The sequence below is a fragment of the Brachyhypopomus gauderio genome, unplaced genomic scaffold (genome assembly GCF_052324685.1).
Source record: "Brachyhypopomus gauderio isolate BG-103 unplaced genomic scaffold, BGAUD_0.2 sc114, whole genome shotgun sequence".
NCBI lineage: Eukaryota > Metazoa > Chordata > Actinopteri > Gymnotiformes > Hypopomidae > Brachyhypopomus > Brachyhypopomus gauderio.
Window position 1 is genome coordinate 100,294 of NW_027506935.1, and position 18,526 is coordinate 118,819.

At 42.7% G+C, this 18,526-nt stretch overlaps 1 protein-coding gene across 1 annotated transcript; it reads left to right on the forward strand.

Moving 5' to 3' along the window:
- The first annotated feature begins 160 nt into the window (after positions 1-160).
- Positions 161-16,971, forward strand: LOC143497898 (E3 ubiquitin-protein ligase TRIM39-like). Its single transcript, XM_076993526.1, has 9 exons — positions 161-233; positions 328-464; positions 5,393-5,477; positions 5,801-6,354; positions 6,487-6,582; positions 6,715-6,948; positions 7,045-7,195; positions 8,003-8,038; positions 16,193-16,971. The coding sequence occupies exons 3-9, from the start codon at positions 5,459-5,461 to the stop codon at positions 16,738-16,740; spliced, it is 1,638 nt and encodes a 545-aa protein (XP_076849641.1). The 5' UTR covers positions 161-233; positions 328-464; positions 5,393-5,458; the 3' UTR covers positions 16,741-16,971.
- The last annotated feature ends 1,555 nt before the right edge of the window (positions 16,972-18,526 follow it).

An 18,526-nucleotide genomic window follows, 5' to 3' on the forward strand; every position in this document is an offset into this window, starting at 1 on the left:
AACTTTAACTCGTTATGTTTTATCACTGAAAATGAAACTTAAATTGTCTGTCACTATAACAAAAAGTTAAGTTATGTGTATTCATTCAGTGTTATTATATAAAGCACACTGCATATAATGCATGATAATGACTGGCTTTTTACAACGCTAACAAAAAAATAGCTTGACAAAATAATGGTTTTGAATTGAAGTTATTAGCTTGGTACACACTAAGTCAAAGACTCAGACACAAGGTTGGTTGCCTGTAGCACTGGCCTGTTACGGTGAAATTCAATGCATCATGTGTTATCATACTTTGTGTAATCCGGAACGTTTATCCCTTGTCAGAATAAATAACAAGGAAGTGAAAGTAAAACTAAACCATTTAGGATTTCACATGGAAGACTACTGGACATGAAGTACATCTGAGAAGACGAGAAACGAACTTTACAGCCTTCTAAAAACCAGTAAAGAGGAAAGTAAAGGTAAGCAGTTATACTTCAGCGGGCAGTAGCTCATTCAGATATTTTGATACATGCGTAAAGAATTCAAAGCATATCAGTTCGTTATCAGGGTGGTACCGTATCGTCATCTTAAATGCTGATATTGTTGCAATATGAACTGTCTAAATATTTTATTCTGTGCTCAATGGGTTTCCTGAAAATGGTAAATTTTCGTGAATAACAAATTAATGAGGTGAGTAAACGTACGAATTCAGGGAGTGTTTCCCTAAGATTGAAGGGGTATACATGAATATTACCAGAACTACACAGGGAGAAAACTCACGAGGAGTATTTTGAAACATAAAAATCACAAGAGAAACATTAGAATATACAAGTATATCGGGGCTGACACAAAATGGCTAAACTAAGAAGACAACTAAATTACTGAACACAGAACAATAGCACTAACATGAACGCGAGCACAAACCAGATCAAAGAGGCTAAGAAGATGAGGGCATTTAGCACACACAAATATATACAGAAAACACCAGCACTCAGGAATACAAAGAAGTCCACAAACGATGACCAACAAAGACAAGGGAGAAATGTATAAGTAGCCAGACTAATGAGGGATAAAACAAGATGCAGGTGATCGTGATGGCTGAACGTGGGGTTGAACAGGGACGTGAATATAAAAGTAAACACATGGAAAGGGAAAACACGGAAGAGGGGAAATGATAGGAAGGTGATTGATGGCGGGGTGGTGCAACACATTACAGAATGCAGAGTTTTTAACAAGGAATTGACTACTAAATATTCATTTATTATTCAAGTAAAATGTAAAGCTATTTTTATTCACGAGCAGTATCATTTGCTTGCACAAGTGAGAAGTGATTTTCCTCACTTGCGATTTTTGAATCGGAATTGACATCATAGTAAACACAGAAAAATACATCTGAAGATTTGCTAGTGATTTTTTACAGCCCAGTTACTGATCTTTAGGGCTGTCCACGACCAAGGATTTTTTTGGTCGACCAATGGTCGTCATTTACTCCAAATAATCGACCAATCGACCCCCTCCCCCCCTTAAAAAAAATCCCATTTTGACCGGGATACACATTTGTGAAGTTTTATCTTTAATGCCGGGCTGCCGCATCTATGCGCATTTACCACTAACGCCAGGAGTAACCTTGTGTGACTAACAATGATTCCTGGTTCATCTAAACACTAGTTCGGTTATCTGCTCAGTTCTTCTCCCAGTCGAAGAGTTCGCGGCATTGTCGTGTACAAGAGCGACCCTTTTTTCCGCGGGGATTCTAAACTCTGCCATTACTTCGCTGAGTCGCTCTCCTATGTTAGCAGCTGTGTGGCTCACTCCCAACTCTAGCTCCCAGCACGAATGAATGCATTCGGCAGTTATCAGAAATAAAATGCGCTGTGACCGTCATGTAACTTTACATCTGGTTAGTCCATATATCCGTTGTGAAGCTGAGTGCTTTACAGTTTTCGATCTTGCCCTGAAGTGTTTGTTTTGTTTTGCTGTGCTGTATTTGCTCTTAACCGCGTGCATCACTGTTTCACGTCTAACCAGGCTATATCCGGGCTCGAGGCATTCAATTAGATTTTTTAATCCCTCACCACTGCCGATATTCACAGGTCGCATGTCCAGCGCTGTCCTTGTCAAACAAATCACCAACGGTAAATTCGTGTCACGTCTTCCTTTGTCACGCCGTTGAACTTAAAAGTCCCAGAAGCCCTTTGATGAGACGCAGCTTTTTTCCCTTCAACCAATCGACCAATGGAATTTGGTCGACTAGTAATTTTTTTGGTCGACCAACGATTAATCGATTATTTGCAGTCAGCCCTACTGATCTTTATATAAAAAGAAATAACAAGAAATGGAGAAAATCGATTTTCTCATAAATATAAATACCATGATGACAAAGGCCAGCCAAAACAGCTAATTTTGTAAAAACCGCTCCAGACTCAAAGGCCTGTGAGAATAAGTAGGTGTTTAATTACATTTAAGTAGATAAAATATCTACTGTGGCTGATTCCTTTATCATTGGAAGATTATTCTAGAGCAGGGGTCGGCAACCTATGGCACCAGGTTGGTTCCAGTTTTTCATGTGGCACCTTGGGAAAAATTAATTGCCCACCTCTGGGTTAGTGAGTGAAGGAGGGTAAACTGTCAAGTGTAGCATGAACTCTCAAACACAGCAAGAAGTGGAAAACTTAATGACAACCACTTTTAAGTTTGTTGATCTTTATTAATGATTATTTAAAAAGTTTATACAGCCGAGTTTCCAGTTTGTAGATAATTGTTGTCTCAGGAGCTCAAATGCCTTTTTTTTATGGATCTGAATATACAGTGCTGCCTGAAATTATTCATACGCCTGGCAGATTTTGACAAAGACAAAGTTGACAAAGAGCTAATTCAACCATTGAACATTTCACATTAACGTTTTGCAGTGGCCCAGCCAGAGTCCTGATGAAATATGAATGGGCAAAAATACCAGTGGAGACATGCAAAAAGCTGGTCCGCAATTATAGGAAGTGTTTCTTTGCTCTAACAGCCAAAAAAGGCATTATTGGAGCGTCTTTACTTTCCATAGAGAAGGCAGATACTATAAGGCACAAATTAAAAGCAGTCTCTTAATGGGAATCAAAGTCACAGGTGTAAAGCACTGTGGTTGAAATTCTGTAAACCTCAAATGGTGAGCACAATAAAAGTCAGAAGCAGCTGGGTTAGATTATAAAGTACAATGATTTATTAAGCAAGTATGGATTAATCCAGAGATCCCCGTTACATACACACAAGAGCATCTGCAAAAGAGAGCTAATTCCCCATCTCACAGACCATAGTTTTATACTATTCTGCTACATGATTACATCATGCTTCTGTGACACCAGTTAAGTATGCGGCTCACATGAGGTGAGGTGATGGGGTGAGGGATTACCCTATCACCCCTCCCCTGCCAGGGTACCTGGGCCATAGCCTCCTTGTTCCTCCGGTTTGCCAGCCGTCAGGCACGTCAGATATACTACCATTCTGACGTCTGAAGCCCTTATCTACAGGTCCGAGACCTTCATGACTGTCTGTCTTCAACTCACGAGGAGTACTACTAGAAAGAATAGACAGAGAGAGAGACTACAGGCCTGCTGAGCCTACACTGATCAACATGTCATAGGCCTGACATATGTTTAATATTCCTTAATAAAGTGATTTCCTTTCCACTTATTACTAATAGTGGTCAATACATATATGCAACTTCCACGCTTGGTGTCGCCGTGCTGGGTCCATGAGCTGACGTGGCAACTTCCAAGTCAGAGACTAAGAGACCAGCTGGCGTCTCCATTCTGGATAAGAGTGAGGTCGCCCTAGGAACATCAAGTTCCGGGAATGGGCCGATGACATCCAGGGGAAAGACAATATAATTCTAAGGCCTACTGAGCCATACCAGACACTGCCCAGCTGGCACACGACCGACCTTCAACGTTGAAATCTGGTTGAAATATAGTTGAAATACTGTCTGTTGTTGTTTCAACGTTGAATCAACGTTTAATGTTAAATGGTTGCGCAAATGTTGAACTATTAATGGTGAATCAACGTAATATCTTCAACCTGCCTTTGTATTACCATTTCAAGTTCAAAAAACACAATGCAATAAAAAAGTATAAACAACTCTTTGGCATTGGCTGAGGGTTTTGAAAGAGGTATTAATTATTATTATTATTATTAGTAGTAGTAGTAGTAGTAGTAGTAGTAGTAGTAGTAGTAGTAGTAGTAGTAGTAGTAGTAGTAGTAGTAATAATAATAATAATATAATTTTTATTTATTTATTAATTCGTCCAAAAACGTCGTCAAAAACAGGCATGTATTAACCAGGAAGACAACATCAGGCAATGAAACAGTTTGAAATGTTTTGAGGCAGAAACAAAAGTTCGCAATGACAAATCAACAAGTTTAAATAGAGTAGGGCAGGGCAGTTGTGGCCTGGCGGTTAGGGGACTGGTCTTGTGACCGGAGGGTCGTGGGTTCCCAGGCGATTCCCAGGCTTGACGCCATGACTGAGGTACCTGATTGTGTGGTGGTTCTCCGAGAAGAAATTTACAGATAGAATTAAAAAAATAAGATTGTTATTTTTTCATTATGGCATACAGTTGTTTTTTTCCTCTCTCCCATGCAGTTTTGAGCATCATGAACATGAATTTTATGGTTTATTCAAGGTTGAATTTATGACGTTGAAACGACGTTGGCATATCAACGTTGATTCACCTTTCAAAATCGACACAAAATCCAACGTTGATTTAACCATCACATTCGACGTTGATTCAACGTTGAAATGCCTGCTGGGTGAATGGTTTCAGTGCCCTACTTACATGATTAACACACATGAAGAGCACTAGTGTATACATTTATCATGTGACTATTGTGATTAACATAAAGCATAGCATCAAGGAAAATGTTAGATTTTCCACCACAGCGTTTTGAATAAAGAGAAGCAGCACTAAGTAAACGCCAGAATCTCTCTCACTCACAGTAGCAATTCTGGGACAACAGTGCTGCACTCAGTATGGCTCAATGTACAGCACTGGAGATCTGGACCTGTGGGCTTAAATGCTACAGGTGATTAGTGAATGAGATACGCGTCAGGTACGATGGGCGTGTTAATATGTGGGGATTGAGAGTGTGACAGTGACAGAGGGTGTGTGTGAGGGAGTGGGTGTCTCCCTTGCACACTGGGACCAGCTCACTGTGACAGATGCTTCTTGTACTCTCTCAGCAGATGTATTATTTCTGGTCAAAAAATTGCTGGTTGGATAAAAATAACTAAGCCAAAAATTGACATGGGTATAAATAATTTCAGGCAGCACTATTTGATAAAATATTTATGCAGGGAACATTTTGGCCTGTAGTATGACAGATATACATGTGTTTCCTGAGTGATGTGATTTCTTCTATAAAGAGTTAATAAAGGAAGAAGAAGAGAAGGACAAAATAATCATCACAATCAGGAGACAGAAGGGGCAGCATGACTGAAACATCTGAGTGTAAGTTACACACCTCACACACACATGAATGAAATACAGCCTGTGTGTTAAAGAATTTTCCCCTCCTTCAGCTTTTCCTTGTTAAGTTTCAGAACTTGAGGTTAAAGTCTGAGGTAGTGCTTCTAAATCCTGGATAATGAAGGAAGACACACAATGATAATCCAACTGAACTTAGATTATAAATAAAAAATATTCCTCGATGTCCACATTTACAAGAGTCCTAGAGTATCTAAGAACAAGTGTGTGGAGATTATTCAAATACATTTTAAATATAGATTAAGAATAAATGATTGTTTCTTCCTGTTTCCATTCTTTTGAAACAGTCACACGTGACTCCAGCAGCCTCCTGTCTGAGGATCAGTTCATGTGTTCTGTCTGTCTGGATGTGTTCACTGATCCAGTCACCACTCCATGTGGACACAACTTCTGTAAGACCTGCCTCACACAATACTGGGACAACAGTCCACACTGTCTGTGTCCACTCTGTAAAGAGAATTTCACCAAGAGACCTGAACCTAAGATTAATACAACACTGAGAGAGGTTGTGGATCACTTCAAGAAGAAAAAATGTCCTGATAAACCTGATATTCTTTGTGATGTCTGCACTGGAGTGAAGGTGAAGGCTGTAAAATCCTGTCTGCACTGTGGTGTGACACTTTGTAAGTCTCATCTAGAACCCCATAATGTTCCGAAACTTAAGAAACACAAACTAATAAACCCTGTGGAGAATGTAGATGACTACATATGTCAGAAACATGAGAGACCCCTGGAGCTGTTCTGTAGAGAAGACGAGACGTGTGTGTGTCAGTTCTGCACTGAGACAGACCACAGGACTCACAACACTGTTACCATAGAGGAGGAGAGTGGAGAGAAAAGGGTGAGACACTAACACTGGATAACATCAACATTAAACACAACACAGATTTATAAAAGAAATATAAAAAATGTCAAGGAAACTCAAGGCACCATTTCATATGTAAAATGATAAACACATTTTCTCTCTCTACAGACACAGCTGGAGAAGACACAGTCAGAGGTCCAGCAGATGATCCAAGAGAGACTGAAGAAGATGGAAGAGATTAAACAATCAGTAGAGCTCAGAAAGGTGTGAACCACCACCTACTTCATATTTATTACAAACAGAAGTTTCAATTTAGTTTTGCATGACTTTGAAAACTAAATTTCACCTTTGTTTGATTAAAGTTTACTCTTTCACTAAAATTTCTTCTTCTATTAGAAAAGCACAGAGAGAGAGATTGCAGACAGCATTGAGGTCTTCACTGCTCTGGTGCGCTCCATTGAGAGAAGCCAGGCTGAGCTGCTTCAGGTGATGGAGGAGAAGCAGAAAGCAGCAGAGAGGCAGGCTGAAGGACTCATTAAAGACCTGGAGCAGGAGATCACTGAACTAAAGAGGAGAGACAGTGAGCTGGAGCAGCTCTCCCACACTGAGGACCACATCCACCTCCTACAGGTCAGTGTTCCTCTCTCTGCTCAGAGACAACACAGCACATCACAGGACAACCCTCCCCATGCTGAGGGGTTTCTCCTCTCTCCTGCTGTACTGTAGATCTACCCAACCATAAACAGCCCTCCACACACCAAGAACTGGACTAACATCAGTATTGACACTGATGTGAATGTGGAGACTGTGAGGGAAGTTCTCTCTCAGCTTCAGGAAAAACTCAGTGAAACCCTGAATACTAAGTTGAAGGAAGCAGGTAAGCAGCTTTCCTATTAAAAATTAATAAATAAGTCTCTAACAAGAAATTTGTGACCAACAACTATAATGCAATATAAGCTACATTCACATTACAGGTCATGTTGTTCACTACTGACTCTTTTACTCAAATCAGATTTGCATATGTTGCTTGTTCATATTCATAATCGTAAGTGACCTCTATCTTTTTGTAAAGTGAACACATATGTATCCTGAAACTACATGAATGTGCACAAGTCACCTCCATCACCAGCAACAAACATCATTATTATATAAAGTCTTGTAGTATTAAAACAGGCTAATTGGACATGGTAATAGCTCATGTATGCATTGTGATTTGCTCTGGAGGCCAACAACCACTTGGTCATATCACACGATCAGGTTGAGAAGGTAAACACAGATTCTGCTCCTGTTAGTGTCACACAAACTGGTCATGGCTGTTATTCTCCAATGTTGCTTTGGCAACAGCATATAACCAAAATCCACAAGAATTCAGATCTGACTGTTCTCATTGAAGTCTCATAACCTCCCACATTATTGTACCGAGTCCCACAGCCACGAATCAGCTATGAATCCGATTACAGATCACGTTAAAAAGTGATTCAAATCTCATTTGAAAAGATCAGATTTATGTGTCTACATTGCCTGACAAAGATCTAATTTGTGTCACAGTAATGAAAAAATCACTTTATGATTGATAATATGAACATAGCATAATAGATTATATAGAATTACAGAATAATGAAGATGTTTTTTTAGTCCAATGCGATAAAATAATTTCACTTATATCACTTTTCCTAAAATTCAGTCAGCACAGAATTGAAGAGGAGTCAACAGTATGCAGGTACAGTGTGATTTCTAATCTTTCTTTTTAAATTTGAATAACTGTTATCTACATTTTTCAGACTATCCTAACACTACTGCAACTCGTAACCGTATAAACTTGTATTAATTGTGGTTGAGTTGTTGGACTATTAGGTTCATCTGCTCTATAGTTTGCTACCAATATATGCAACATATGCTACCAATCCTGCTTGTCAGTTTTATGCAATATATATGCTAGCGGACCACCCAATGGAGGATGGGTTCCCGTTTGAGTCTTGGTCCTCCCAAGGTTTCTTCTTAATCTCTGCCATCTCATGGAGTTTTTCCTTGCCACTGTCACCTCACCACTGGCTTGCTCATTAGGGATCTGGACCCATACAATTGTAAAGCTGCTTTGTGACATGTGTTGTAAAAAGCTCTATATAAAGCGCGCTATTATATTCCCTAAAATAAAGGGAACACTTAATCAACACAGTGTAACTCCAAGTCAACCACAAATCTGTGAAACCAACCTGTTCAGTTAGGAAGCAACACTTATTGTGAATCAATTTCACCTTCCGTTGTGCAAATGGAACAGACAACAGGTAGAAATGAGAGGTACTTAGCAAGACACCCCCTATAAAGGAGTGGTTCTGTAGGTGGTGACCACAGATCTTTTCTCTGTTCTCATCTTTTCTGGCTGATGTTTTGGTCACTTTTGCATTTTGTCAGTTCTCTCACCTTAGAGGTAGCATTAGGCGGTGTCTACAACCCACAGAAGTTGTTCAGGTAGTGCAGCTCATCCAGGATAGCACATCAATGTGAGCTGTGGCAAGAAGTTTTGCTGTGTCTGTCAGTAATGTCCAGAGCATGGAGCATATACCAGGAGACAGGCCAGTACACCAGGAGACATGGAGGGGGCTGTAGCAGGACAACAACCCAGCAGCAGGACCACTACCTCCTCCTTTGTGCAAGGAGGAACAGGAGGAGCAGTGCCAGAGCCCTGCAAAATGACGTCCAGCAGGCCACTAATATCCATGTTTCTGCTCAAACTGTCAAAAACAGACTCCACGAGGGGGGTATGAGGGCCCGACATCCACAAGTGGAGCTTGTGCTTACAGCCCAACACCGTGCAGAGAACACCAAGATTGGCAGATTCGCTTTAGGCGCCCTGTGCTCTTCACTGATGAGAGCAGGTTCACAATGAGCACATGTGACAGAGTCTGGAGACATGACCGTTTTCGTAGTGATTCAGCAATGGTGTGGGGATGCATTTCTTTGGAGGGCCGCATAGACCTCCATGTGCTAGCCAGAGGTACCCTGACTGCCATTAGGTAGCAGGATGAAATCCTCAGACCCATTGTGAGACCATATGCTGGTGCATTGGGCCCTGGGTTCCTTCTGATACATGACAATGCTTGGCCTTGTGATGTATTGTATGTAGTTGTAGTTCAGCTACTTACCACTTGATGGCACCCTTGTTATGTAACCGAACCTAGAACAAGAGAAGAAGAGTTGAAGGTGCGTGACACATGGAGTAAAGAGAACAGTCTCGTGAAATCTGTCTCTGTGTATTACTACCATAAACACCACCAAACATTACATGGTGTCAGAAGTGAACAAGTAAAACTATGGAGCAACTGAAACCTCCAAATAGTCTGAGCTTCGAGGGGAACGTCGCTGAAAATTGGAGAATATGGATTCAAAAGTTCGATCTCTATCTCATCGCATCTGGGCTGGCGGAGAAGAGTGAAGAAAGGAAGTGTGCAGCCTTGAAGGTATATAACTCAATGGAATTTGGTGAGGGAGAATTGGATTTGAAGGCGCTGAAAGAAAGCTTTAAAAAATACTGTGAACCAAGAAAGAATGTAACTTACCTGAGACATATCTTCTTCACGAGAGCGCAAGGAAAAAACGAAACCATTGACGCATACGTGACTGATTTGAAAAATAAGGCTAAAGATTGTGGATTTGGAGCTTTGACGGATGAACTGATAAAAGACCGCATAGTGTGTGGAGTTAACAATGACATAGTGAGGGCAAGACTCTTACGAGAAGAGGACTTGGATGTGAAAAGAGCATTAGACATTTGTCAAGCTAACAAAGTTACTCAAAGTCACATGAAAGCTCTGCAAGAGGAATCAGACATCGCAGTGAACAAAATAACAAAAACAAAGCCCAAAGCTAAGCAAGATAGCATGCATGTAAAAAGTGCTAGGAAAGGCAATGATGAATGCACCAGATGTGGATTCACACACGAGCCAAAGAAATGTCCTGCATACGGAAAAGTGTGCAACGAATGCTCAAGAAAGAATCATTTCGGCCGTATGTGCAAAACACCAAAACAAAAGGGCAACACAAAGAAAACAGAGAGAAAAGTTCATGAATTGGAACAGGAAGAAAATGCTGAAATGTTCCTAGGGTGCATTGAAATGAAAGAAAATGTGCCAATCAAACGAATGGATGAAGTTTCTGCAAAGGAAAAGGAAAATCAGGAATGGACACAAGCACTGAAAATAAATAACCATGCATTGACATTTAAGCTAGACACAGGAGCAGAGTGCAATGTATTGCCATATAAAGAATATGAGAAAGTAGCAAACAAGAAAGCATTGCTGAAATCCAAGTGCAAGCTTGTTACCTATTCTGGCCACACGATGGAGCCAAAAGGCAAGGCAAAGCTCAAGTGTTACCACAAAGACAAAGAATATAAGCTGGAATTCCAAGTTGTTGAGGGTAATTCACCAGCAATTATTGGCAGAGATGCATGCACAGAGCTTGGGCTGATCAAAAGAGTGTTCAAAATAGGAAATGAGGACGACATCTTAGGTGAATATGAAGATTTATTCACAGGCTTAGGATGTGTTCCAGGATTGCACCATATCCAGCTGTACAAAGATGTTCCACCAGTCATTCATCCACCACGCAAAGTACCTGTAGCATTGAAAAACAGAGTCAAAGAAGAGCTAAACAGGATGGAAAACATTGGAGTCATTGTGAGACAAACAGAGCCCACTGACTGGGTAAATAGCATGGTGACTGTAGACAAACCAAACAAATTAAGGATTTGTATTGACCCACAAGACTTGAACAAAGCGATACGCCGAGAACATTATCCACTACGCACAGTTGAAGAGATAGTCGCGGAAATGCCTAATGCCAAAGTGTTCTCTGTACTTGATGCCAATCATGGCTTCTGGCAAGTGCAACTCGATGACAAAAGCTCCAAACTGTGTACTTTCAACACTCCGTTTGGAAGGTATCGTTTCCTCAGACTACCTTTTGGTATCTCATCTGCTCCGGAGGTGTTTCAAAAGTGCATCGCACAGCGTCTAGAAGACCTGGAGGGAGTCGTGAACATAGTTGATGACATTCTTGTTTGGGGAGAAAATATGGAGCAGCATGACAAACGACTGAGACAGCTTTTAGACAGAATCAGGAGCATCAACCTGAAACTGAATCGAGCTAAGTGCAAGATCAGGATGACTGAAGTCAGCTATGTTGGACATGTCTTGTCAGCAGACGGATTGAAACCCGACCCAGAAAAGGTCAGAGCGATACAGGACATGCCCGAACCAGAAGATAAAGCAGCTCTGATGAGGTTCCTGGGAATGCTGCAATATCTGGCGAAATTCATACCGAATCTGGCAGAAGTGAGTGCACCGGTGAGAAAACTGCTGGAAAGTGACACAGCATGGCATTGGGACTTTGAGCAGCAAGAGAGCTTCGGAAAACTCAAGTCACTGGTGAGTAACACTCCAGTATTGAGATACTTTGATGTCAGTAAAGACGTCACGCTGTCAGTAGACGCAAGTTCTGAAGGATTAGGGGCCGTGATACTGCAAGGAGGACAGCCTGTAGCATTTGGATTGAGGTCTCTCACTGAGTGTCAGAAAAGATACGCTCAGATTGAGAAAGAGCTTTTAGCTATCGTCTTTGGATGTGAGAAATTCAACCAGTACATTTATGGGAAATCTGTGCATGTTGAAACAGACCATAAGCCTCTAGAGACAGTGTTCAAAAAGTCACTACAGAAAGCCCCTCCTCGATTACAAAGAATGCTCATGAGACTGCAACCCTATGACCTAAAAGTGAAATACAAACCTGGCAAAGAGTTGTATATTGCAGATACACTGAGCCGTGCCTATCTCAAAGAGCACACCGAACCACTATTGGAAGAGGAATTACAAGTTCATGTGTTGTCATCTTACCTGCCAATCTCAACTGAGAGGCTAAATGCCTTCAGGACAGCAACAGCAGCAGATGAAGAGATGCGACTGGTGATGAACTGCGTACAGACAGGATGGCCTGCAGAAATCACACGTTCCACCAGAAGTCAGGAAGTATTGGACTTTCAGAGAAGAGCTCACATGCTCTGATGGCCTACTCTTCAAAAGCTCAAGAGTTGTGGTACCGCATAGCTTGAGGTCAGACATGCTGGAGAGAGTTCATGAGTCTGACCTAGGCATCGTGAAATGCAAAGAAAGAGCCAGAGATGTCATGTACTGGACAGGAATGGCAAAAGACATTGAGGATGTTGTTACGCAGTGTTCAGTCTGCAATATGTTTAAACGCAATAACACCAAAGAACCACTCATCAGCCATGAAATACCAGACAGAGCATGGGCGAAAGTTGGCGTTGATCTGTTTCACTACAACCAAGGTGATTATCTGATGTGTGTGGATTACTTCTCCAAGTTTCCAGAGATCGCTAAGCTCACACAAACAACAAGTGGACATGTAGTGACAGCTCTCAAGTCCATCTTCTCAAGACATGGAATTCCTGATGAAGTAGTGTCGGACAATGGTCCACAATTCTCAAGTGCAGAATTCAGAGCGTTCACACAGAATTGGGAATTCGTACACACCACATCCAGCCCAGGATTTCCACAGTCTAATGGACAAAGTGAAAGAGCAATTCAGACAGTAAAAAATCTGTTAAAGAAAGCTGCAGAGTGCCAGATCGACCCATACATTGCTTTGATGGAGTACAGAAATGCACCACTAGATGGTGTTAAGCTATCTCCTGCTCAGTTGTTAATGGGACGTAGACTGAAACAAAATTGCCTACATCAACTCAGCTCCTGAAACCGCAAGTACACGAGAAAGCACACAAACACATCAAAGACAGGCAGCTGAAACAGAAACATTACTTTGATCGTGGAGCAACACATCTACCAGTTCTCGAGGAAGGTGAAATAGTCAGAGTAAAAGTGAAAGACAACTGGCAACCAGCAACGGTGTTGAAAAGTCATGATACGCCAAGATCCTTTGTCATCAAAACACCTGATGGAAACACCTACAGAAGAAACAGGCGACACCTGCTGAAAACCAGAGAAAAGACTTTCACAACACTGAGTCCTCCACAATTGGAAGACTATGATCCAGGAGAAAGACAACCTGCAGAACATGATGCATCAGTCCAGACACCAGCGTCGTCACCTGTGAAAATATCTGCAACACCTACCTTGAATGAGGAAGTGGTGAAGAGGTCACGAGTGGGCAGAGGGATCAAACCACCATCACGTTATTCTCCATGAACTTAAGTAATGAAAGAAAGAAAGAAAGTTTTGTGTTGTTATTCTGTTTCTATAAGGCATTGTTTAAGTTGTGAATTTTAAGTAAGAGAAATACTGCCAAGTAACATTTAGTTGTACGGTTGTACTATGAAGTAAGTGTTTATTTAGTAAAAGAAATTATATGTTTTGGTGTTCAAAGACAAGTCAATAATTAACAGAAGTTTCGACAGGATAGAACTGTTCAGGGTTTATCTGTCTTAAGGAGAGAGATGTGATGTATTGTATGTAGTTGTAGTTCAGCTACTTACCACTTGATGGCACCCTTGTTATGTAACCGAACCTAGAACAAGAGAAGAAGAGTTGAAGGTGCGTGACACATGGAGTAAAGAGAACAGTCTCGTGAAATCTGTCTCTGTGTATTACTACCATAAACACCACCAAACATTACAGGCCTCATGTGGCTGAAGTGTGTCAGCAGTTCCTGCATGATGAAGGCATTGATGCTATGGACTGGTCTGCCCGTTCCCCAGACGTGAATCCAACCAAGCACATCTGGGACACCATCCACCAACTGCATGTTGTACCACAGGATGTCCAGGAGTTGGCGGATGCTTTAATCCAGGTCTGGGAGGAGATTCCTCAGAACATCCACTGCCTCATCAGGAGCATGCCCAGGTGTTGTAGGGAGGTCATACAGACACCTGAAGGCCACACACACTACTGAGCCTCATTTTAACTTGTCTTGAGGAATTTCCACTAAAGTTGGATCAGCCTGTCATTTGATTTTCCACTTTGATTTTCAGAATGATTCCAAGACCTTCATGGGATAATAATATTGATTGAAAATGGATCATTTTTATGTTTTGTTCTCAACGTATTCTACTATGCAGTCATGGTCTGGTGGTAGAGAACTGGTCTTGTGACCAGAGGGTTGTGGGTTCGAATCCCAGGCATGAGGCCATGACTGAGGTTCCCTTGAGCAAGGCACCTAACCCCAACTGCTCCCCGGGCTAGGGCTGCCCACCGCTCTGGGCACATGTGAACCACAGCCCCCTAGTAATCACTTGTGTGTGTGTGTGTGTGTGTGTGTGTTCTAACTGCATAGATGGGTAAAAATCACAATGGACAAAATATGGTACATAAAAAAATGATTTTCAGATCTAGGATGTTATTTTAGTATTCCTTTTATTTTTTTGGGCAATATATTTTGACCAAAGATAATGAGATATAGGATAATGAGGGTGTTATTATATAGTTAATGCATGGGTTAAAGTTCTCCGTCACTACGACGGATTTCCGTCATTTGATTTTTTTGGGGAAAAAATCCGTCAAATCATAATAAACAACACACGCGCGTGCTATCTGTTTTGTGGCCGAAATATGATTCTCACAGGCGTCATCAGCGCTGGATGGATGACGGCGGTGTCATTTGATTGACTTGCGGTTCATTCCGCCTTCAGATTTGCGGATATTACGTAGAAAAGTTTTTACCCCCCTCCTGCCTGGCGTGACCGTAGCGCGCGACTCTACACCTGCGCGAACGGCGGAGGCTACTTGCTGCGTCACATTCTTTTTGCAGTGTAGTCCGAAGCAATATGTGGTAGTATAAAGAAACACCCCTCAAAAACAGGGGAATGAACATTTACCTGACCAATTGTAATGTTGCATTAGTGCTGGAATTTAGGCTTAAGTACTTTAAAATGCTTGAAAATGTAACTACTTCGTTTCACAACATATATCTGTCTGACTGAACAGTTATTACGTTAACAAATACGAGCCTCTTGTAATTCCAGGACGAAACATGAGAGAACGTGAAGACATTAAGATTGGGCGTTTTGAAAATAAACCACCATTAAATAATGTGATAAAAAGCGAATTATTTCGAATCATTTCGAGTATATGTATAAATATTTAACTTAAATTTAACGTTGAGAACGCGTTGAAATGGACCTTGAAAGTGACGTACAAGTGCTTTAATTCCACCTTATAAAGGTGTATGAACCCGGCAAACATGACTTGGTTCACTGCGCTGAAGCGCTGTGCGCGCGAAGTTACAAAATTCGAGAGGTGCACGACTGCGAGGCTCTCGCGCACGGGTGGAGCCACCGCGATTACGTCATTTTCGGCGTGCGGACCCTCGCGCTGCTCACGCCACTCGTGCTGCGTCAAGTATAAAGGCTTAAACCAGGCTTAACATGGATGGTGTTGTTCTGTTTGTATTTAAAAGCTCTATCCAGTGGTGTTAATTTTTTTTGTAACATACCTACTTAAAGCATGTAATCTTACAGCTTATGTTTTTGCGATGGTGAATCTGATAAAAACAAGAGAGCTTCATACCTCTCACCAGGATTCACTAAATTTGACTTGATCTTTAAATAATTTTCTGGAAGAGGACCCCCAGATAACTCCCATTAAATACACATTTATGTACATTTATTGCTCAGGTGTTCATTCTCTCTTCTCTCCTTACACAGGCTGTTTAGATAAATATACTTTATAAATGTGTTTATTGTGTAGAATTAGGCAAAAGAGGCAGTGTCCCAACTACACCACATTTTCAGTAATTGCTGGCATTGTCTTTTGCCAGGAAAATTTTTTCAGTCAAATGAAAATTTCTTGCTTTAACCCATGAGTTAATGATTATGTACATTTAACACACTGTATGTTTCTCTCAGTGGATGTGACTCTGGATCCTGATACAGCTAATCGCTACCTCATCCTGTCTGATGATGGAAAACAAGTGACAGATGGAGACACAAAACAGGATCTCCCTGACAACCCAAAGAGATTTGATGATTGTCCCAATGTCCTGGGAAAGGCGGGGTTCTCATCAGGGAGATTTTACTATGAGGTTCAGGTCAAGGGGAAGACTGACTGGGATGTAGGAGTGGCCAGAGAGTCTGTTAACAGGAAGGGGGAGATTACACTGAGTCCTGAGGATGGATTCTGGACTGTGATTCTGAGGAAGGAGTATCAGTATGAGGCTTGTGCTGATCCCCCTGTCCCCCTCACCCTGAGAGTGAAGCCCCAGACAGTGGGGGTGTTTGTGGATTATGAGGAGGGTCTGGTCTCCTTTTATGATGTAGAGGCCAGGTCTCATATCTACTCTTACACTGGTCAGTCCTTCACTGAGAAACTCTACCCTTACTTCAGTCCTTGTGACAATGATGGAGGTACAAACTCAGCTCCACTGATCATCTCCCATATATCTAAGACTGAGTGAATATTTGCCATCCTAAATATTTTTTAAAAATATGACAATAAAACTTTTTTTCTACTGGTTCCAATCACAAAACCATGAAGAATAATTGTGATCTGAAATTGTACAGGGGACACCCTCTTCTATTTTTAACATGTATAACTAAATGTTCTGGACATGGGTGTCCTTACTTTATTCTTGTCATAACTAATGGTTGCATTTTTCTTGTGCAGAATAAAATTTTAATCATTTTAATCATATGGTCCAGTCATGGCACATGACTCTGACAAGTTTACTGTTTTCATTTAATCGTTGCAGATTTACTTTACTGATTATGACATTATTTAGGTTATGATGTGGAACTTGCACTTTAATTCTCAATGATCACACTTTGTTTCTGTAACGTGTGGTGGAGGAGGCAGGCACCACAACGTTCACGGTGAACATAAAGACGTTTATTACACTCAGACGTTTAAGCTCCGGGTGGAGCGCGAGCAGAACAAGACCACACTCACGCGGACACGTAGCTTTAGACAAAGACGAGCACAAGACATTGCGCGAACACACTTAAATAGGTGATTAACACAGACCCGCGTGATCTCAAGACAAGGCACAGGTGCGACTACGAACACGCTCACAAACAACCCACACCCACGGAAGTACAAACATGGACATAACGACACGCAGACAACGTAACGGCACGCCCACAGGGAAGGGTCCGGAGCCGTGACCGTGACAGAGCCCGCCACCAGGAGCTCGCTACTCCCGGAGCGTCCCGCGCAGCTGGAAAGCCCCGAACCAACACCTACGGGCAGGTCCAGAGCCGCCGGGATCACGAGCCTCCGAGAGCCGTCTCCCCCCGACGGCGGGAAAAGCCGCTAACAGCTCTAGAACACCCTCCCTGGGAAGACAGGGGAAAATACATTAAACAATGGCACAAGCACAAACACACACACAGGGACATTGAACATAAAGGGCACAAAAGGGAACAGGGGGTTCGGGAGAAACACGGGGGCTGACACACAAACAGGAACAGGCAGCCATGACATTGGTTGGGCTGCCTGCCAGAGCGCTAGTGGTGGTGCTATCCCTCCAGGGAAGACAGGCGGAGTGGACGCAGCAGGCGGAACAGGCAGAGGAGTCCCTCCGGTCCTTGGCGCCGCGCTTCTAGCGCGCGTTGCACCTCTCGGTGCGCCCTTGGGTCTTGCGCCCGGGAGCCTCCCCTGAGGAGCCTCGACCTCCCTCTTGGGTACCACCGTAGCCGAGACTCGGCGCCGCGTGCCGGCGGGCTTCCGTAGCGTCTCCAGAGGCGCGCAGAACCCCCACCTCGGATCGCTGACCGAGCCGGATCCCTCTCGCGCTCCCGGAGTCACCAACGCTTTATCCCTGGACGTGTCCATTGGCTCCTCCTCCTCCAAGACACTCCGGTCCAGGGACATGGGCTCTACCGAAGCCGAGTAGCGTGACCAGCTCATGCTGCTCCTCTCCAACGAGGCGCGAGAGACTTCCATGCCTTGCGGACACCCCTTCTCCTTTAGCCTGGTGTCCGCTGAGCCAACGGAGGTGCTGTCTTCCACCTCGCTCCCGCTGTCAGACCCGGAAGGGGTCGAGCAAACGGACAGAGGTGGACTGGCGTTCTCCTCTCCATAACAAACCGTCGACTCAGAGCACACGGACGGAGGTGGATTGGCGTTCTCCCCCTCTCCGTAATACACCGTTGACTCCGAGTGCACGGATGGGGGAGGACTGACCTCATCCTCCGTCGTCTCGGGGTGCTCGATGGCTTCGGTGTGGACCGGCGGAGTGGGGC